Source organism: Dendropsophus ebraccatus, chromosome 5 (genome assembly GCF_027789765.1).
Source record: "Dendropsophus ebraccatus isolate aDenEbr1 chromosome 5, aDenEbr1.pat, whole genome shotgun sequence".
Lineage (NCBI taxonomy): Eukaryota > Metazoa > Chordata > Amphibia > Anura > Hylidae > Dendropsophus > Dendropsophus ebraccatus.
Genome location: NC_091458.1, coordinates 90247953 through 90270113, shown reverse-complemented (window position 1 = coordinate 90270113; position 22161 = coordinate 90247953). Strand labels below are relative to the sequence as shown.

The window sequence follows — 22161 nt, the reverse complement described above, 5'->3', positions numbered from 1 at the left end:
GCCTGTTCCCAGCCACTGGAGGTGGTCAGGAAGCTGAAAATAGATGAATGTGGCAAGTTACAGGATTTGACATTAATGAAAGTTGCACAAATGATGTAAGCCAGCAAGCTATGCAGTCCACATAACTCATGGGGTCACGTAAACTGTGTGGCTGTTGGGCTAAGCATTTTGTACAACTTTTAGTAAATTTAATATAAATTAAACAAATTGCATAACTCTCTGTTTTTTGCTGTTTTAAGCTACCCAACCACCTCTTGCAGCCAGGAACAAGACAAAGAGGTAAGGTAGTGCTTGATCTGAGGATAAGTTGTGGATCCCATATCCTGTGAATAGGCCAAGTGTCTCAGATGGGTATACCCCTTTAAGTTATCTCATATTTAATAATCAAGAACATTGATTTGTGCTACTATCATGTCGTAGTTTACACACATTTACCTTTATACAAACACTGCACTAAATTTACCAAAATGATCAAACCATGACGAGCGAGGCAAAGCCGACTAAGTGTTATCAACATAAAAGGTTGGATGGACGTAAAAGGTTGGATCCTAGTTTTAAAGTCGTCCGGCCCAATATACACTTATTACAGGAATTGCTTATAAAGCTTGTTTTTATCCCTGCACTTACTACTGCAACATCCTCTCCAGCAGCCACAGCCCGCACAGCTCTGGGAGTCGGGTCGTGACATCACCATTTTATCCAGGAAGTGAAGCCTTGATGCAGTAGTAAGTGCAGGGAAAAAAAATCGCTTTATGTGCATTTCCCGTAATAAGTGTATATTGGCGATTTGTATAACTTTTGGGGGGCAATACAATACTTTACTAAAGATTTTTCACGGCACTTCTTCCTTATGTAAAATATACAGTGGCTATATAAAGCATTGTGGAGCAGATATTTAAACTTGGAAGCCTCGCATATATCCAGTGGGTGGTCTATATACACCAGTGCACCAGACACAATGCATTTTTTCCATTAAACAATCAAAGTTTACTGAATAAGCTTGCATGAAAATACAAGACACAATATGATGCAGTTTTTGCATGCATTGCATTGAGGACCAAGAATTGTTTCTTACATTTGCATCTTGGCGTAGCTTTATAAGAAATCGTTTTCTCTTAAAACTCAGCTTTCGTACTTTTGCCCAGTTAAATGCATTAATTTTTGTGTGACCCTGTGGAAAGCAAAGAAGTAAAGAAACAATTGTGCAATGATATTCTGACAAATGATCTTTGTTTCTTTAAAGGGGGCCTCCAGGCCTAATGAAAAAAATGAGGGTGGGCAGGGGCTAGTGAGAACATAAAAAAAGTTCTACTGGCCCACCCCTGTGCCCCCGCAGTGCCGCGCCATCGCTCATGGATGCCTGCTGGCCTCCCGTAGCTCCAGGTCTTGTGACATCATGACCTGGCTTGGAAATGCCACTCAGCCAGGCAGTGACTGCGACGGGACACCTCTGCAATCACCTGTGAGATCCTGCCGGGTAGTGACAACACAGGAAGCAAAGACACTGAAGACAGGCAGGGGTACTGCGGCTGTGGGGCACATGGACAAGTAAGTAAAGCTTTATTATAATGTTACCACCACTTCCTGCCCACCCTGGATTTTTATTTTTTCCTGTAGTTCTCATTTAAGAATGCCATAGAAATAAAAATGCAATATAGTTTTATTTTTTTCAAATGTACAATTTCATGCGTAAGCTCAATGTTTAGGTACATTTTCCATCACATAAAAAAGTGTCAATCCCCCCACCCCCAAGGACTAACACTAAAGTCCAAAATCCTTTTATATGGAAAAACTCATTTTGTGGCATCATGGCAAAGCTCAGTGACCAAGTAGTTGTCTAGTGGGTTTCTTATAATGGGTGACTATTTTAAAAGTCATAGGCCCATCCAATCTTCTTGAAAAACTAGTAACATTGCATACAATAATGTTAATAGCTTGTGCTATAGATGAACACCTTGAAAGTAAGTACAATATGTAAATCTTATGTAAAGTTTTTTCATTACATAGGAATGTTAATCTCGCACTGGAGGTTGGATAAATTATTTATAGCAGATAACTGTTTATAAAGATGTCAGTGTGCAACATCAGCCTCGAAATTATATTACGTCTTTAGGAAATGCAGATTGCAGAACACTCATGTTATGTGTAATGTCAAAATGTAACTATTTTTCAGTAAATAACTACAGATTCTTGGGACAGGCCTTTATTAGTCAAAGTTAAATTACGGTACACTATGTCATTTTAATAAAACGAGGCAATTTTTCTGCAAATATTATGTACCATGACCAGCTTAATGGGCAGCTGCTTGAGAGTTCTAGGATAGTGGGAGGGCTGACTATACTAACACTTTATGGACTAAGGAAATAGCGTTCATGATACATATTTGACACTGTAGGCGGCACTCATACTGCGGATGTGTACTTAATAATCTTTTTATATGACACATACCTAGGCCATCCCATTCACTAAAATAAGGCTGTAAATTAATGTCTAAGCTGGGGGAGATACCACACAGGCAGACAACCTGGGATAGCAGGTAATGTGTATGAACAAAAAAAAAAAAAAAAAAAAACAGCCTGTCGCCAGAATTTGGTAAGCAAACACCTTCTAAATTGTCACTTATTGACCCCATCTTCTTAAACAGGGGAAGTTGTTTAAAGGAAAATGTCTATATATGTCGCTTGTGCTGGCTGAATGACTATGTGAAAATTGTAGTCACTGTTGGCATAAAATTTGACACAGCTGTAAATATAATAATCAAACCTGAAATACTAGGATTCCTGTATTGGCAACAGCAAGGTTGATTTTAGTTCCTTCCCTATCCTTAGCGGGGTGCAGTCTGACGCCATACATCTCTAAGCGACGGGCAACCTCCAGAAGTTGAAAATCTGATTCAGCTGGGGTTTGTCCACTGTAGTAAAGGAACAAATGTTGATTAGGTCATGTTGGTGTTAGAGGTCACCTCTGACGTAGAGAGGTAACACATAAAATAACTAGCTGTATGAAGATACTGCTTTCAGTTTTAGAACAAAACAGTAATAGAAACTGGTTGCCTTCGTTTTCCACTAGTTTTTATAGACACCATCAAGCAGCAGAAACTGTAGCCAGGCCAATATAATTATCATTATTAAACAGCTTCAGCTTATTTTGATTTAACTTACTTTGAGCTCAAAGTATCTCTAAGGACTGAAGAATTCTTGACAATTAGAATATAATATACAATGGTGTACTATACAAAAGCACTCTGAACACAAGGTATTTACTGAAACTACAGCAAAACCGCACTGCAAATGTTTCTGGAAAGTGTAGAAATAATGTTGCAAACTAAAATGCCGTCTAATGCTCCAAATTTTTATTGTGCAGCAGGACAGTGATCCCCAAACATCCTACTAATGTCACTGACTATGTTCATCGTAAAGAAGACAGTGTCAATGATAAGGCTGTTTTGAGAGCAATGTTGTCATACTATAATATTAATTTACTGTTGATTTCTCCAGTTTTTTTTTTTTTTAACACCTAAAACTTTTTCACCTACTATACATGTAAGGGCTCGGCCACACTAGCGTTTTTCTTTGTTTCTAACGGATCCGTCCATATTAATTAAACGGATGAGCATAAACGGATGAGCAGACTGATGCAAACTGATTGCAAAATGTTCATCTTTTTTTAATGGTCCGTTTGTATTTTGGCTTAAAAAAACTGACTTTTGTACATCAGTTTGCATCCGTTTGCATCAGTCAGCATCCGTTTTTCTATCCGTTTATTTTTCTTCTTTGGTTTCTTGCTGCTTCTGCGCATGCTCAGTGCAAAAACGGCTGAAAAAAACGGATGTGAACGGAAATACCTTCCGTTTTAGATCAGTCCTCATTGACTACAATGTAAAAAAAAAAACGGAAGTGCACTTTCCGTTTGTGATCCGTTTTTTTAAGCGGAAAGAAAAATACTGAAAACACTTTTTTCTTCCGTTCAAAAAAACGGATCTTGAACGGATTGCATTCAAACGGAGCACAATTAGGGCAAACGGAGCTCACTAATATATCATGGGAATCTATGGGGATTTTAACGAATCCGACAGTTTCCGTTTTGCTTACTCTAAAACGGAAAAGGTAGACGGAATGGTGCCGGATGGTCAAACGCTAATGTGAACGTAGCCTAAGGTTCAAAATGCAGAAAAAAAACAGTATGCAAAAACTCACAAGTGATTCCGATGATACTCCATGATCTTTTCTTCCAGAGTGTCTTGGTTGGGTATGTAAGTGTTTTTTGATAAATGTTCCCGGTCAACAGCCTCATCGAAATCTCCAATTTCCGCTAAGATTAGGAGAGTCAACAATCATTACTAAATCAGCTCAACAGTATAAAACAAAGTATTTCTTCTTAAAAAAAAAAAAAAACCTCTGAAAACACTGATTACATTCTGTTTCTAGAAAATAATAATAATGGGACAGCCCGGGTGATCACTAGATCATCCAGGCAGCCCATAGCATATAGCAGCGGTCCGCTGCCGCCGCTCCTATTCCACGGGGCATCGGCAGCAGATCGTTGCTGTATGAGTCATTTGTCTTTCAACAATGTTGAAAGACCAACGACTACAATGATCAGCCTACATTATTCAAGTCGGCTGATCGTTGCCTACTATTACACAGAACGATTATCCGCTGTAACGGCCGAATAATCTTCCGTGTAATAGGGCCTTAAACGACTCTATACCCACAATCTGACCCCCCTGAACCACTTGTACCTTCAGATAGCTGCTTTTAATCCAAGATCTGTCCTGGGGTCCATTCGGCAGGCGATGCAGTTATTGTGCTGAAAAAACAACTTTTAAACTGGCAGCCCTGTGCCCAATGGCCGGGGCTTAGGTTGTGTATGTATTAGGCTGACACAACCTTTCTGTCCCTCCTCCCTGCTCTCCTCATTATTAGGAATGCTCCAGGCAGACTGTCTCCTATTCCTCAGCTGTGTGAATATGGAACATGGGCTGGATCTTAAAGGACCTGTGCTATGTTCAGCATGGAGAAAATGTTCCAGTGGCATTCCTAATGATGAAGAAGGTGGGGAGGTGGGGCGGAGGGGGTGGTGCAAATTTAGGGCACAGATACTCCCGTTGGACATGGGGCTGCAAGTTTAAAAGTTGTTTTTTAGGACAATAACTGCATTACCTGCCGAATGGACCCCAGGACAGATCTTGGATTAAAAGCAGCTATCCGAAGGTACAAGTGGTTTGGGGGGTCAGATTGTGGGTACAGAGTCGCTTTAAGGCTACAATGCGACTTTTTGTAATGTTACCTACTGATTTTAACTTCAAACTACAGCTGTGTCCAAAATTTTTTATTAAGGCTGCATTCACACGTCCCCTAAAATTGTCTGTGGTCGCGGATCTGTAACCAATTTTAGGAACCATTCAAGTTAATGCAGCCATTCACACAATCTGCCCCACACCCCCACCACGAAAAAATAGGACTAGCGTGGATTGCGGCACAGATACGCCCAACCCCCATAGATCGCAGACAGAACAGGAGCGCAGGGGACAACTACTTGCCTACTCCCCCGTGTCGGTGAACATGTGAGCCGGCTAGCAAAGGGGAAGTGCGTGAGTAGTTGTCTTCTCTGCTCCTCTTCTCTCTGCGATCTCTGCTGCCGGGGCAGCTGCATTTCTATTGGAGGATCTGTGCCGTGATCCTCCTCTGGTTATTGCGGCGCATATCATGGGAATAAGGCCTAAGTTGCCTGCAATACTGTGGGCTGAAGATGGCACTAAACAGTTACATTCGATCAATAGAGCTTCACAAAATCGCAGTGTAGTTTAGTATGTCTTATAAGACCCTTTTATAAAACACATCTTAGTTCTAAATTTGACAGTGTATGTTTTCTGGTTTACCAGATTTTTCATATAGAGCACTGTAAAGTTCTTTTCATTTGGGAAATTAGCTTCTTTGCAAACTCTTATCCCATAGCATTTCAACCCTGCTTTGTACTGACAAGGGGTGGAGAAGATTCTAGTTTGGCATATAATCTTCAATAACATTTTAACATCTTTAAAGGGGAAATGTAAAAATTAAGTATATTCTAATAAAAAGACCTTCCTCACAGGGCTGTGGAGTTGGTAAGCTGCAGCTCCGACTCCAACTCCTAAATTTTATCAGGACTGGCTCAAACTCCCGACTCCTGCTCCTTTATAAATGGCCGTTCATATACCAGGGGAGTTATTTATCACACTGGCTCAGCAGCTTCTCCCTAATGTCCTACAGGATACTGGGGCGACTTCTGAGGGAATACAGGAATACTGTATATAAAGCAGATTCTCCTGTGTGTGCAGTGGATGCAGCCAGTCTCCAGCCTCCATTTCCTGAACTACTCACAACTAGACTAAATGGAGCAGGTGATCCTCTCCTGCTGACAGTCTTCTATGTTTCTAACTAAATATTGCGAATTCCACAGAAAACCCAATTAGATATACGAGGGGGTAACGTCCTCCACGCCGATATACACACTCCTGTGCTACTATAAAGCAACAAATTTAATTCATAACAAAGTAAGCACTTAGGAACTAAAACATAACTTTTAATCAAGACAAGAATAAAAAAGAAAAGTATATATAGCTCAAATAAATAGAATCACCAATCTGAATCAAAATCACCGCACTTAGGAAAATAACAGTGTAAATGTAGAAACAACGGAACTTATTAGAAGGGAAACACACGAGAGGACAAGGTGCACTCTGTCCACTCCTAGATTGTGATACTTTCCCTACCTTTTGGGGTGACCCACCTCCTTAAAAGGGTGGCCCCAACCACGATGACGTTCCCTTCCCTCCTCTAAGTGCAGGACAAGACACAAACAAACACAAAATGTGAATCACACAAAATGGGGTACCACACCAAACCAATATTCAAAAAAAAGGGAATCCAACGCGTTTCACCTGTACAAATAATAACAGGATCATCAGGGATATAGTGGTGTACAACAAACAACAACAAAAGAAAATGTAGTGCAATAGATGTACAGCGCAAAACCACCTGCACCACCTCCGGTGGATTGCTGGATAATGCTGAGGAGTAACTCAGTGACACATGTGTGTCTCAGAATGCACATGGGATGATGCCAGTACTAGTAATCAGGACAATAGAAATCCTAAGTATTACAGCAAGTGAATACCACCAATAGGACTCTTGGGAGTCAGTACCCAAATGCCAGGATATAGCAGAAAATAGTCATTTACATGAATGTGACAGGCATGCTAAGATACAATATATTGTTTGCAATTAGCCCAGTCAAGCAGCTGATGGCTGCATCCTACAATCACTGGATTATTAAATGCTCAATAGCACAAAAGCACAAAGTATACATGTGTCTGAAAACCAGCAATACTTATCAATAGCGTCCCGATGGTGGAACAGGCATCCTGTTGCAGATGTTCAGTGCACTCCTAAGGTGGTAGGTGCCAGGATGTAATGTCCCTAGGGGCAGACTCCAGCCAAAACTAGCTCCGACTCAGACTCCAGCCAAAACTAGCTCCGACTCAGACTCCAGCCAAAACTAGCTCCGACTCAGACTCCAGCCAAAACTAGCTCCGACTCAGACTCCAGCCAAAACTAGCTCCGACTCAGACTCCAGCCAAAACTAGCTCCGACTCAGACTCCAGCCAAAACTAGCTCCGACTCAGACTCCAGCCAAAACTAGCTCCGACTCAGACTCCAGCCAAAACTAGCTCCGACTCAGACTCCAGCCAAAACTAGCTCCGACTCAGACTCCAGCCAAAACTAGCTCCGACTCAGACTCCAGCCAAAACTAGCTCCGACTCAGACTCCAGCCAAAACTAGCTCCGACTCAGACTCCAGCCAAAACTAGCTCCGACTCAGACTCCAGCCAAAACTAGCTCCGACTCAGACTCCAGCCAAAACTAGCTCCGACTCAGACTCCAGCCAAAACTAGCTCCGACTCAGACTCCAGCCAAAACTAGCTCCGACTCAGACTCCAGCCAAAACTAGCTCCGACTCAGACTCCAGCCAAAACTAGCTCCGACTCAGACTCCAGCCAAAACTAGCTCCGACTCAGACTCCAGCCAAAACTAGCTCCGACTCAGACTCCAGCCAAAACTAGCTCCGACTCAGACTCCAGCCAAAACTAGCTCCGACTCAGACTCCAGCCAAAACTAGCTCCGACTCAGACTCCAGCCAAAACTAGCTCCGACTCAGACTCCAGCCAAAACTAGCTCCGACTCAGACTCCAGCCAAAACTAGCTCCGACTCAGACTCCAGCCAAAACTAGCTCCGACTCAGACTCCAGCCAAAACTAGCTCCGACTCAGACTCCAGCCAAAACTAGCTCCGACTCAGACTCCAGCCAAAACTAGCTCCGACTCAGACTCCAGCCAAAACTAGCTCCGACTCAGACTCCAGCCAAAACTAGCTCCGACTCAGACTCCAGCCAAAACTAGCTCCGACTCCGACTCCAGCCAAAACTAGCTCCGACTCCGACTCCAGCCAAAACTAGCTCCGACTCCGACTCCAGCCAAAACTAGCTCCGACTCCGACTCCAGCCAAAACTAGCTCCGACTCCGACTCCAGCCAAAACTAGCTCCGACTCCGACTCCAGCCAAAACTAGCTCCGACTCCGACTCCAGCCAAAACTAGCTCCGACTCCGACTCCAGCCAAAACTAGCTCCGACTCCGACTCCAGCCAAAACTAGCTCCGACTCCGACTCCAGCCAAAACTAGCTCCGACTGCGACTCCAGCCAAAACTAGCTCCGACTGCGACTCCAGCCAAAACTAGCTCCGACTGCGACTCCAGCCAAAACTAGCTCCGACTGCGACTCCAGCCAAAACTAGCTCCGACTCCGACTCCAGCCAAAACTAGCTCCGACTCCGACTCCAGCCAAAACTAGCTCTGACTCCGACTCCAGCCAAAACTAGCTCTGACTCCGACTCCAGCCAAAACTAGCTCTGACTCCGACTCCAGCCAAAACTAGCTCTGACTCCGACTCCAGCCAAAACTAGCTCTGACTCCGACTCCAGCCAAAACTAGCTCTGACTCCGACTCCAGCCAAAACTAGCTCTGACTCCGACTCCAGCCAAAACTAGCTCTGACTCCGACTCCAGCCAAAACTAGCTCTGACTCCGACTCCAGCCAAAACTAGCTCTGACTCCGACTCCAGCCAAAACTAGCTCTGACTCCGACTCCAGCCAAAACTAGCTCTGACTCCGACTCCAGCCAAAACTAGCTCTGACTCCGACTCCAGCCAAAACTAGCTCTGACTCCGACTCCAGCCAAAACTAGCTCTGACTCCGACTCCAGCCAAAACTAGCTCTGACTCCGACTCCAGCCAAAACTAGCTCTGACTCCGACTCCAGCCAAAACTAGCTCTGACTCCGACTCCAGCCAAAACTAGCTCTGACTCCGACTCCAGCCAAAACTAGCTCTGACTCCGACTCCAGCCAAAACTAGCTCTGACTCCGACTCCAGCCAAAACTAGCTCTGACTCAGACTCCAGCCAAAACTAGCTCTGACTCAGACTCCAGCCAAAACTAGCTCTGACTCCGACTCCAGCCAAAACTAGCTCTGACTCCGACTCCACAGCCCTGCTTCCTGCTGCAGCGGAAAGAACTACTGTTCTGCTTAGTAAATCACAGAGGAGGTGGGAGGCATATACTACATTTTACATTTCCCCAGAAAACCCTTTTAAGAGTTGAACATAGATTCAAAGAGAAGCTACATCCAGTAGGTGTCACTCTAGAGAACATTTTTTCCTTATGGAAATGAGCTACTTTCCGAAACTTTATTTGTAAAAGTCAATTAAGACAGGGTGCATAAGCCACAATAGTGATATTCAAAAAGAGTGGGTGAAATCTAAAAAATAAATAAATGAAACTTACATTGTACAATGTGTGAGATGAGAAGAGCAGAGCTGCTTTCATTACATGTTAGCTTGCCTTGTGCTAAATCCTGCTTCACTTGAAGAGCAAAGAGGTACCTACAGACATAGAAAAACGGAGCATTAGAGGTGATGTGAGCATATAAGGTACAACATACACACAGTATGAGAGCCTCACGTGCCTATATAATTGAATAGTAAAGACAAAGACAAAAATTTTTTCCTGTATGTGGCCCTATGCGTTGGCTTATTACAAAGATTTTGCAGCACTTTACATAACGAAGATACACATGTAATTATAAAATCATACATGAGAAAAGACGAAAGGCAGAGGGGCAAAAGTGCTTTATTGTTACTATGGTCCAGCCATCTTTATAAATAAGGCACTGCAGGTAAAGTTGGGTAAACCAACCAATAAAAGCATGCTACAGGTTTAAAGGGGTTATCCAGTGCTAAAAAAATTGCCATTTTCGCCCCGCTCTTGTCTCCAGGTCAGGTGTGGTTTGCAATTTAGCTCTATTTACTTAAATAGAACTGAGTTTCAAACCCCACCCAACCTGGAGACAAGAGCGGGGAAAAGTGGTCATGTTTTTGTAGCGCTGGATAACCCCTTTAAGTGCTTAAGTGTATGGGGGGAGCTGGTAAGCCTGTTTGCAAAGATGAGTTTTAAGGGCATGTTTGAAGTTTTTGGTATTAGTGGCGAGCCTGACATTCTTAGGTAATGCATTCCATAGAACTGGTGCACCTCCTGTAAAGTCCTAAAGATGGGAGTGAGAGGTGCGGATTAAGGAGGATGTTAGGCATCGATTATTGGCAGAGCGTAAAACATGGGTCAGGCGGTAGACAGAGATGAGGGAGGAGATTTATGGAGGTGCAGCATTGTGGAGCGCTTTGTGGGTGAGCAGGAGGAGTTTATATTGTATTCTGCACTTAATAGGGAGCCAATGTAGTGACTGGCACAGGGAGGCAGCATCGGTGTAGCGGCTGGACAGGGAGATGAGCTTGGCCGCTGCATTAAGAATAGACTGGAGAGGGGAGAGTTTAGTGCAGTAGTCTAGATGGGAATGGAGAATCTGTACATTAATGAAGCACAACCTATCATAATTAAATGATTGCTGTTTTTATTGGACTGACGTAATTTACGGACATATAAACAGCGGTTGTTCAAATAATAAGAGCTGTTATTTGTTTTTAAAGGGTACCTATCAGTTAGACAAACTTCTGACATGTCACAGAGACACGTCAGAAGTTTGTGTTGGTGGAGGTCAGGGTGCTGAGATCCCACTCAATCACTACAACAAAAGGGTAGATGTTGCTTAGTGTATGTGCTCTGCTCTTGATGTCCGCCATAACTTTTTTAAGTAGCAGACAATAGAATTATAATGAAAGCCTATAGAACTTCTGTCAATTCCATCTACCGGAAGTTCCATAGGCTCCTATTATAAATATACACTGCTCGCATCTGGCAGTTATAGTAGATATGAAGGGGCAAAGCATGCGCTGATGAGCACATCTGCCATTTTGTTTTAGCGATTGACGGGGATCTCAGCACCCAGACCCCCACCGATACAAACTTCCGACATGTGGCAACGGTTGTCACTTTGAAAGTGTGTGAACATAGCCCCAAAGTGTTTTTATTACTGCAAATAATCTAAAGAATGCTGTTCCTTCACTTATGATAGCAAGAGCAGAAATCATAAAGCAGCTGATAATTTAATACAGAATTATATGGAAGACGTCCTTGACGGACATCTCGCTTCTGAAAGAAAAGCTGAATAAATGAACCTAATTTTTATAAGAATTTCTGAAAGTGAAAATGGTTATTAGCGTCCTGGGGAAACTTTTCTACAATCCATAATCTAGTGAGTGGCTTTTGCTGTCAGACACGAGCCCCATTTATTAGGGCATGAAAAATGCATCCAGCCGTGTAACTGTAAGCTATAAGCTCTGCTTGTAATTTTCTCCCAGACAAGAGCTCATTGATTTACATGAACTCCCACTTCTGTCTCTGAGCTGAATCATATCGGGATAATGGAAAGACACCAGTAACTGTAATACGGCTCCTCATATTCTCGCCTTGGAGTTACTAAACCCAGTAAGTTGTCAGAAAAACCTTGACAAGGTAAATAGTGGTGCTCCATGTTCTGCATTAAACAGCCGGCAGAATGATCTGTAAGGCAATTTCATAGGCAGCTTTTAGCAAGTGAGAGTGGTTCATTCTCAGCCCAGAGCTGTGAAACATATAAATATTAGATAATCAAAGGCCATGTACACATGGAGTCTACATACCCTTACCATGGCCTATCAGTAAGATAAGGTTTCTTTTTCTTTTTTTTTGGCAGAAACTATGTAAATTACTCAAGCAGAGGGAAAACATAAAATTAAAAGTCATCGGTCATGTCTGAAATACATATATTTACAGACATATTATATACAAGATGTAGAAACTTCTTTACATAGAAAAATCACAGAATGCCTGCAGAACTACAATACTGAGCAAGGAGCATAAATGCTGCAAAGTAGTTCTATAAGACAAGCAAAAAGAAAAAAAATATTTAGCCAACAAGTCAAAGTAAAGTAACAAATTAACATAGGTGGTAATAAGCAGGCATTTATAAGATCTCTTTTTAACATGGGGGAAATTTATCAAACCTGTGTGATCAGGGTCAGACGTATAACTGCAAGTCTTTTAGTTGCTGAATTCTTTGGGTAGAAAGCGGATTTAGCTTTAGAATATCATTGAGTCCACGAGACAGGCAGAACCTCAAGTGAAGACCGCTACACAGACTCCACTTGAAATTTCCGCCCAAATTCCACAGTGTGCATATACTCATAGTAGTTGGTCCTCCTGTTTTTATAAAACTTTTCATGATTTCAGAGAGCTAGTACAAAAAGTTTACACACAGCAAGCAAACTGCAATATAAATGTTTAGTACACAGACAAGGCGACATTTACTTCAGCAGCACAGGGTCAGAACCTGATTCAGGCATAAAATGTCAGCTGCACCTCAGCTGTTTCTGTATTTGTGACAGGATCATTCATTTAATGCTAAAAGACACAGTAATGTGTGAAACTTTCAGGCTTAATGTCTTTCTTTGTTTTACTAAATCTCACACATCAAGATGAAACATTTCAAAACAAATAAAAAATAAATAATAATAATGAGCCCCTTTAAGTGGGCAGATCTGTACACATTGCCAACATTGCTGAAAAACTTCTCTGAGCCATGAAAAAAAGCTGCCAGCTGGCCATGTTCTCATAATTCATGACCTGCCAAACCAACATTCTTGTAAACCAAGCAGTGCTGCTTAAAAATGTTGGTTCTTACAAATGGTCATTTTCTGAAGTCTGTCGGCTCACTTTAAGACTGTTGTTACAGAAATGAGCCTTCTACCTTGCTGGATCATAACTCTGTGTAACATATGCCCTGTTCTGGATATTAACCATAACTGTATCTCTATCAAACCAAAAAGATCCACAAGGGATCACAAAAAATGCAGGACAGTCATAAATGAATATAATTGTAATCTTTATTCAAAATATTTCTTATTAAAAAATGACAAATATGAAGGGATTGAAACATAACCAAATACATACATTAGAGAGGGGACATAACAAAATATTTTATGGAATCATATATTGCACATACATGAAGAGAAATAAGGACTAAATTAACTGTGGCAATGCAGGCAACCTCCACTGTGTAGTAAGCGATGTAAACAATAGTAAATAGCAGCAAGAAAATAAATAAATATATACAATGAATATACACAGAAAAAATCCTATATTAAATCACAGTTGCTCAATGAGCAACATGTGCAGGTGACGTCACCAAAGGTATATAGTATAAATATATGGACAATAGGAGGATGCATGCACTGCAACAGGTCCCACTCACCTACTCACCCTACGCACGTTTCGCGTGGCTCGCTTTGTCAAGGGATTTTTGGGGTTTTTCATAAAGATAGGCTGTAAGTATCGACTCAATTTTTCCAGAAATATAAAGTATAACATGTCACGAGAAAACAATCTCAGAATCAGCCAGATAGGTAAAAGCATCCCGAAGTTATTAATGGATAAAGTGACACAAGTCATATTCCTGAAATTTGCTCCGGTCCTTGAAGCGCAACTATAAAATATTTTGACCTTTCAGTTTTAGTTAGCTTAGGTGATAAGAATTTTTCCAATATACATTAATAACCTAAAATAAACAGTTTTTTAAATACATAAGGCTGACTATGCCCTTACAGCCCTCTCTGGCTCTGACTCATTTCTGCATTCCTGCTGGACACGCCCCCTCCCTGCAGATCCGTCCTGAGTGTACGGACTCTGACAGGAGGATCAGATAACAGCCCTGACACAGAGAGAAACAGAAACAAACCCTCCTCCCCAACCTCCTAGCAGCAGTTCTCCCCCCTCCCCTCACAGAGGTGACTAAGCAGAGCTGAGGGTGTTGTGTGTGAGGAGCAGTGCAGGGGAAGAGCTGGAGCTGACATTATCCTACAGTGTAATGAGAGCAGATGACTGTGATACCATCTGCTGGAGCTCTGTATCTAATCTTACATTGTGATATTGTATGCTGGGGCTGTATCTAATCCCACTTTGTGTGATACATCTGCTAAAGGTGCTGGTCAGTGAATGGAGGGAGGCAGCCAGGGAGATGAGGGATAGGCCACGCCCACATTCTCTCAGCCAGAAGAAAAATTCATTTATTCTTCTAAACCAAACAACTGGGGATATTTCAGCGAGCGTACACACTATCAACGCAGTTTAGGGCTATTTTTAAAGGGTAACACGTGGGCTTTTTATTTGAGGAATTTCATTTTTTGGCTACTGAAATTATAGTTACGCTTTAAGGCCATTTTGGGCTCAGTCCTTAAGGGGTTAAACATGGATTTAAAAAAAAATAATTGCAGCCCCACCGGAGACTGCTGTGCCTGGCAGCTATAAGGTACCGGGGCCAGGTCACACTACATCAACAAGGTGATTGGTTACCTTTTAAAAGTGCAAAGATGATGGTCCTTAAATCCAAAGAACCCAAAATATTAAAACGACTTGTAATAAGCTAATAAGCTATGTTCACACAAAGTGGTTATGCTGTGGATTCTACAGAGGATTTATGTGATGAAAAGCAACAGAATAGATGGAATTATTTTAAAGGGAATGTGTCAACTATATTTTCTTTTGCTAATTTGAGTCAGATACTAAAAGTTGTTCTTTCACTCTAATCTATTTCTAGCTTCTGACTGCAATATTTTTTTATTTAACTTTTTGTACATTGTTATAGGGGCTGCCATCTTGCCTTAACTGTTTTTAACAGCATTTCGTAAAATGCTTTACAGCAAGACACATGGACATAGACGACAATAGACAGACAATGTCCCCTTGAGATGGATGTGAAACATTACTGAGCGTACTCTGTGACCTCAATCCACAGGTAGCTGCTACTGTTTTGAATTAATGCAATATATCTACTGGTGTCACATGTTGCTGCGATGCTGTACAACAGCCTCCTCTTATCACCACAGACACAACAGAAAGTTTCTGTTTAGTTTTATCCACAGTGATGATAATGAAAACAAGATGCTAGATCTAATTTTATAATCTAAATGAAAAAAATGGAAAATTAGAAAAAAGTGTCACCCAAATTTTCTTTTAAAATATGCCAATTTACAGTATGCTGCAAAAAGACTGTACAATATCTGCAATAATTCCACAGTTGTAGCAGATTTTATAGCAGAAACACTGTGTGCCTGCAGCAAAATCTACAATCGTAAATTTTAACTACATTTGTTTTGTTTTTCTTCTACAACATTAACATAGCCTTCACCAAAATCCATGTGATGTTGTGCAGATTTTCTGTTAAGGATTAAGGTGCTGAAATGCTGCATATTATGTGCTACACAACATATGCAATATATTTGCCCAGTTACAGTGATATGCCCAAGGGTGGCCTGAATATGGAGAAAACACATAAGATAGCACAAACCTTGTTAATTCTTCCTGGAGCTGAGTGTGATCAGGTGGGAAAAATTTTACGACAAACTTCAGAACAGTAGTCTTTGGCCCTATAATGTGAAAACAAGTTGAATCAAAAAGGTTTAAATGAACCTCTACAAAGCATAATACAAACTATACAAAGAAGGTTCCGTTCACATCTGCATGGAAAGCTTAGTTCTAAGCCTTCATTATAGATCCTGTCATGGCTCCCCCTGGTGTCACACCTCTCCACCTAATGAGTTCAGTACTGTGAGAAGTAGCAGCTTCTAGTGTGTCAGTCCTACTGGCTGGCACAAAATACAGCAGGAGCACAAGAGCACGCAGGTAATAGGGATGCTCTACAGGGCATGAGCATTCCAAGGCACTGGGCACATTAGATAAACGTAATAATAATTCTGAATGTAAATATAATAAATGAACAGAATAAAAATAACGTTGAGAGGGAATAATAAAAACACATAATTAACAGATGCTGCAGCACCAAGTATGTACAAGTATATAGCGGCATTTTTCAAAGAAGGTTTGCAATTGGAAAGTTTAAAAAAAAAAAAATACAAATTAAAAAATAAATGACTTAAATAATGACTTACTTCTGATTTGCTTAACAGTCGGTTTGAGCAGATCCAGCCATACCTGAAATAAGAACACTGAGATTAATGCACTACTATAGTTACAACTTTCTATTACAGGAGACATAAACCAACACCACATTTGCCTACACAGAAGTACAACTGTTTTAACATAAAAGATTGGGGCAGATTGACTATTGCAAATGTGCCAGATTTCTGGAGCAATTTGCATCAAGGAACTGGTGAACATGCCTTGTAGCACATTCATTGTGTGTTTTAGACACTTCTGCCCCATATCCAAGTTGAGGATTTATGGTAAAGGGCTTATAGGCAATACAATGTGGCTAAAGTGCAAAATTGGTTTAGTTTATGTTTACACTGTGCAAGAATTAGCCAGTGTAAGCAAATCCCCCTTAATGTACTCTGCATACTAATATGATACAAGTAGCAGACATCTCGCAATAATTGCAAGACATAAGAAAAGCTATTTACTAGATTCAGCCAATAGGCATTACCCAAAACATAAAGCATACCTATTCTGAAGACTAGCATGTTTAAAAAGCTTTTATATGCTTAGGCTGCATTCACACATTCAATGATTTACCCGGTCCGGGATTGTGGTCTGCTAGATACCCCCATGATCCTAGCAAAACAGTCCATTTTTCATCCGTGTTGGTTTTTAACGGATCTGTTATACAGCATTTTAAAGGGGTAGTGCACAAAAAAAAATTTCTTTCAAATCAACTGCTGCCATGAAGTGCCAGAGATTTGTAATTTACTTCTATTAAAAAATCTCAAGCCTTCTAGTACTTATCAGCTGCTGTGTGTCCAGCAGGAAGTGGTGTTTTCTTTCCTGTCTGACACAGTGCTCTCTGTTGCCTCCTCTGTCCATGTCAGGAACTGTCCAGAGAAGGAGCAAATCCCCATAGAAAACCTCTCCTGCTCTCCAGACTGGAAATAATACCACTTCCTGCTGGGCATACAGCAGCTGATAAGTACTGGAAGGTTTGAGATTTTTTTATTAGAAGTAAATTACAAATCTCTGGCACTTCATGACAGCAGTTGATTTGAAAGAAAAAACTTTTTGGTGCACTACCCCTTTAAATAACATTGATTACATCACATCCGTGTTTTTAGGGATGAACACGGATGTCACATCCATGTACATCCGTGAAAAACACGGATCTCATTGATTTTTATGGGGAATCCGTTTCATGCTTCCGTTCCGAGTAATGACATGTTCAATTTTTAAATGGAACTGATTACAGATCCGTGAAATCACGGAACGTCTGACTAGCCCAATAGAAAGCAATGGGCTGTAAAATTGTTCGTGCGCACAGATCCGTGACCACAGACGACTTTCTGGAACGTGTGAAAGCAGCCTTAGGCTAACTAAAAAAAAAATTAAAGCAAATTGGTGCTATCTTAGGCTATGTTCACACAATGTACAAACAACGGCTGTTTGGCACTAAAAGCAACTAGATTTGCATTTCCAGGGAAATACATAGTGCTTGAAAAGAGCGTCCCTTTACCAGTGACTTCCAGAGCGCCCCTTTATCAGTGACTTCCCTTTAACCCTGGGTGCCATCCCTTTAAGAGCGACTTGGGTCCCGTCCCTTTAAGAGCAACATGGGTCCAGCGATATGGGTCTCGTCCCTTTAAGACCGACTTGGGTCCCGTCACTTTAAGAGCGACATGGGTCCCGTCCCTTTAAGAGCAACATGGGTCCCTTCAAGAGCGACTTGGATCCCTTTAACAGCGACCCGGGTCCCTTAAAGGGACCCGGGTTGCTCCTAAAGGGACCCAAGTCGCTCTTATTATTTTTCCATAAAATATGCTGCGAAACCGGAAAAAAATCATTTGCGCTGTCAAATTGAAAAAAACAAAAAAAACAAATTTGTTTTGATTTTGGGGAGTTTTGCATTTACGCCGTTCGCCCTATGGTAAAACTGACTTGTTATGCATGTTCCTTAAGTTGTTACGATTACAACGATATGTAACATGTATAACTTTTATATTATGTGATGGCTTTTAAAAAATTCAAACCATTGTTAACAAATGTATGTTACTTAAAATCGCTCCATTCCCAGGCTTATAACGCTTTTATCCTTTGGTCTATGGGGCTGTGTGAGGTGTCATCTTTTGCGCCATGATGTTTACTTTCTATCGGTACCTTGATTGCGCATATGCGACTTTTTGAAAACTTTATTAAATTTTTTCTGATTTGATGCAACCAAAAATGCGCAATTTTGCACTTTGGAATTTTTTTGCGCTGACGCAGTTTACCGTGCGAGATCAGGAATGTGATTAATTAATAGTTCGGGCGATTACGTGCACAGCGATACCAAACATGTTTATTTGTTTATTTATTAATTTATATTTATAAAATGGGAAAAGGGGGGTGATTTGGACTTTTATTAGGGGAGGGGATTTTTTATTAATAAAAACACTTTTTTACATGAACTAGAAGTCCCCCTGGGGGACTTGTATATACACAGCACTGATCGATTACATCGGTCATAGATTGCTTTGGCCTGCTGCAGGCCACAGCAATCTATTGCCGAGCCGGGATCAGCAGGTTTGACAACTGCATTGAAGTGCTTAATTAGCCGACACGGCAACTGGACCCGCGCCGGCTAATAGAGGCACTGCCCGGCTGCACTGCCCGCGGGACCCCGTTCTCAACAATCCCCACGGCACCATGACGTACCAGGTATGTCATGGGTCACTAAAGGGTTAAACGTAAATTTCTTAAAAACGACAAATCCGATCGAAACTAAAAATAGATAGCACACCTCACACCGCCGAGGGCTTCGAAATGCAGTTTGAACGGAGTCTGTGCGCAAAGCAGTTCGGGCTGTATTAATCGCAGAAAAATGGCTGGAAGAAGAAACGGAAGAAACAGGAGAAGAAGAATACGGATTACAATATAGTGCTTTTCAAGCACTATAATAAGAGTTACAGTGAGGGTCAAACAGCCATTTTTTTATCATATAAAGATAGATTTAACAAAAAAATAAATAAAAAACTTCCTCCGGTCACTGGACACCGTGTCCTAATTTCAGACTCTTCTAGTTCTTCTTCCACCCTGTAACAGTAAGGACCTATGTACAAACTATGAGGAGCCCACTGAGATCACAGGACTTACACCACCATCCACAAGGACACATCGTATCTTGGCGTAATAGAAACCTCTACTTTTGTCATTTACCATGTCTTTTATGCTGCTGCACCTGTTCCGAAGAATATTTATTTATCTTTACCTTTGGTGTTAGACCAATAATATCATCATGGGGCTGGAAACACATATTCCAAAAAAAACTAACAAAAAAAAAACAAACCTTCAGATTACTCCCCGGGGAGATCCCCAGTCTTTGGGCAAAACATTCCCCTATGAGAGATCCGTGGATAAACATTTATTCTGGGGAACCCTCCGACAGAACTATACCAGACAACGTCCCCCTTCTGGAATATCCACTCATGCCGCCCCGTCCCGATTGTGACGGGTCCCATGTATAGGATCCAGCCACACTCATGCTTCTTATCCAGCCCCCATTCTATAGCTCACCATTTCTCATGAAACAACAGCCATTATGCATTGAAAATTATATTAAAATCAATGCACAATGGCCAGAAATAATTGACATGTCAATTATTTCCATGGCTGTAGCAAACAATGGCCGTTGTTCAATACACTGTGTGAACAATGGCAGCTGTTTGTATTGACTTCAATGCAACACATTTCTCTATGACAAGAATGGCCATTGTTTTCATTAAAAATGGATGTTCTTGCCATAAAAAATACGCTGTGTGAACATAGCCTTGCCTTATAATTGTGCAAAAGAAAAGCCTGTGAAGCCTCATCAAAGAGTCTCGAAACACAGGACTAGCCAGATATCCCTCCAAGTAGGACCCAGCCAAGGGGTGGCTACTGTAAGGAAACCACCAAAACCACAATATTAAGTGGCCCTATAAGTCAATGTAATGACAAGGGAAAAACCAAGGCTAGGTAACCATCCACATACATCTGTTTCGGGGTGTTGCCCCTCATCAGTGTGGAGCAGGATTCTGGCTAGGTGGGAGCAATGTCTAGTAGAGTCATAGAGAAACAGATCGCTGATCTCAGGGAGACCAGCCAAACAACAGCCGTTTGGCTGGTCTCCCTGAGATCAGCGATCTGTTTCTCTTACCTTATAATTGACAGCCCGTTTCCTAGCTTACCGACCACCACTCTCCTTTCTATGAGCGGCATCACATCCTCTCTATGAGTGGCATCACATCCACTAAACTTCCTTATTGCCATATGGCACGAAATGTCATATAGTGTAACAGAAAAAATCCAAGAAGTTATGATCATACAGCACTGTAAAGTTCAGCCTCAATAGGTGCAGTACATTTATGCATTGAGGACTACACAGTTCTTATTCATTGCAGTGAAAATAAAAGACTGACTTTTTTCTGTATGTGCTGAATGACCGCTATTTATTTTGCTTTTCTACAGTGAAGGTCATACAAATAATCTAAATCTACCTTAGTTGTGAGCCTAGTACATTGATATTATAAAATACCAGTGAAAATGATACTATAGAAACACTGGAAAGAGCAGATAAATAGAAAATAACCTATTTTGGCACTTATTAGGGCCAGTTCACACTATGGAATCAGCACCAAAATTCCGTGCGGAATCCTGCATTCTATCTGTTTGAATGGGAGGGCTTGAACACCTCCACGCCTCTCCACTCTAAAAATTGACAGATTATAAAGGCTAAATAAAGAATAAACAAAAAAAAAAAAAGTACAAATTATCGTCTGATGGATTAGTGAGAGATCACCAATGTCCTCTCACTGATCCAATGTTAAAATCCCTGATCAGAGCCCAAAACTATGATCCAAAAGATAGGCATACATAGCAAGTAGACAGCCCTTAAGCACTCAGATTTATTTTACAGGAAGCTTGACAATTATTTATCATTATTATTACAAGATTATTTTGTTTCTGCGTTTAGATCTGTTTAACAAATGTGAAAACTAAGATGTTAAGTTCATTGAATTAATAACCCTTACCATCATTTTCCGATGGTCCTGAAACTCCAGTCCAAAGTAATCTCCTTCGACTAGGTTAAGGTGGTTACACACGGCATCTAGGAGTGCTTTTCCAGGACCTCTTAGCTGAAATTAAAAAAAAAGAAAAAAAAAATAACATTATGTTGAGTGGCCGAATAAAATCCTGTAAATTCAGTGAATCAAAAGAAAAAATATAAATATATAATTGATATTAAAAAAAAAACAAAAAAAAAAAAAAAACAAGGAGTGTTTTTATGTTCTCTCATAGAAGCAGAAAAAGTTGTGGTAGATTAGATAAATGACACACACCAATAGAGCCTGATGGACCACACAGGCTTAAAATGGGGTCTGCTGGTTTTTGTTGCTTTGACACAAAGAGTGGCATACTATTCTTCCCATCATATAAATAAACAAAGCCTTCAGTGTCAGGCCGGGTTCACACACAGTATGAACAGCCGGTGTCAGTGAAGTTTGTCCCTGCAATACCGGCCAGATGAACTTCATTTTTTTAGAATTGGGATGTGGGAACATTCCGGTGTGCCCGCATTCCAATTACCCATAGCTGACAATGGAAAGTGCATCCGGAGCCACACTTGTCTGCTCTGTCAGTCTTGGGCGGCCGCTATTCAAGGAATATCAACCACACAAAACTG

The 22161-nt window shown here is 41.2% G+C and overlaps 1 protein-coding gene across 5 annotated transcripts in view; it reads right to left on the bottom strand.

Moving 5' to 3' along the window:
* FARP1 (FERM, ARH/RhoGEF and pleckstrin domain protein 1) overlaps positions 1 to 22161 on the bottom strand; it is a 145914-nt gene that overhangs the window by 42338 nt on the left and 81415 nt on the right. For all 5 annotated transcript variants that reach the window (XM_069970694.1, XM_069970692.1, XM_069970695.1 and 2 more), the window contains exons 3-9: positions 21509 to 21613; positions 16466 to 16508; positions 15865 to 15943; positions 9876 to 9973; positions 4197 to 4311; positions 2764 to 2911; positions 1076 to 1171 (exon numbers count right to left, since the gene is read on the bottom strand). In XM_069970694.1, coding sequence (XP_069826795.1) covers positions 1076 to 1171; positions 2764 to 2911; positions 4197 to 4311; positions 9876 to 9973; positions 15865 to 15943; positions 16466 to 16508; positions 21509 to 21613 — 684 coding nt within the window. The remainder of the gene's footprint in view (positions 1 to 1075; positions 1172 to 2763; positions 2912 to 4196; positions 4312 to 9875; positions 9974 to 15864; positions 15944 to 16465; positions 16509 to 21508; positions 21614 to 22161) is intronic.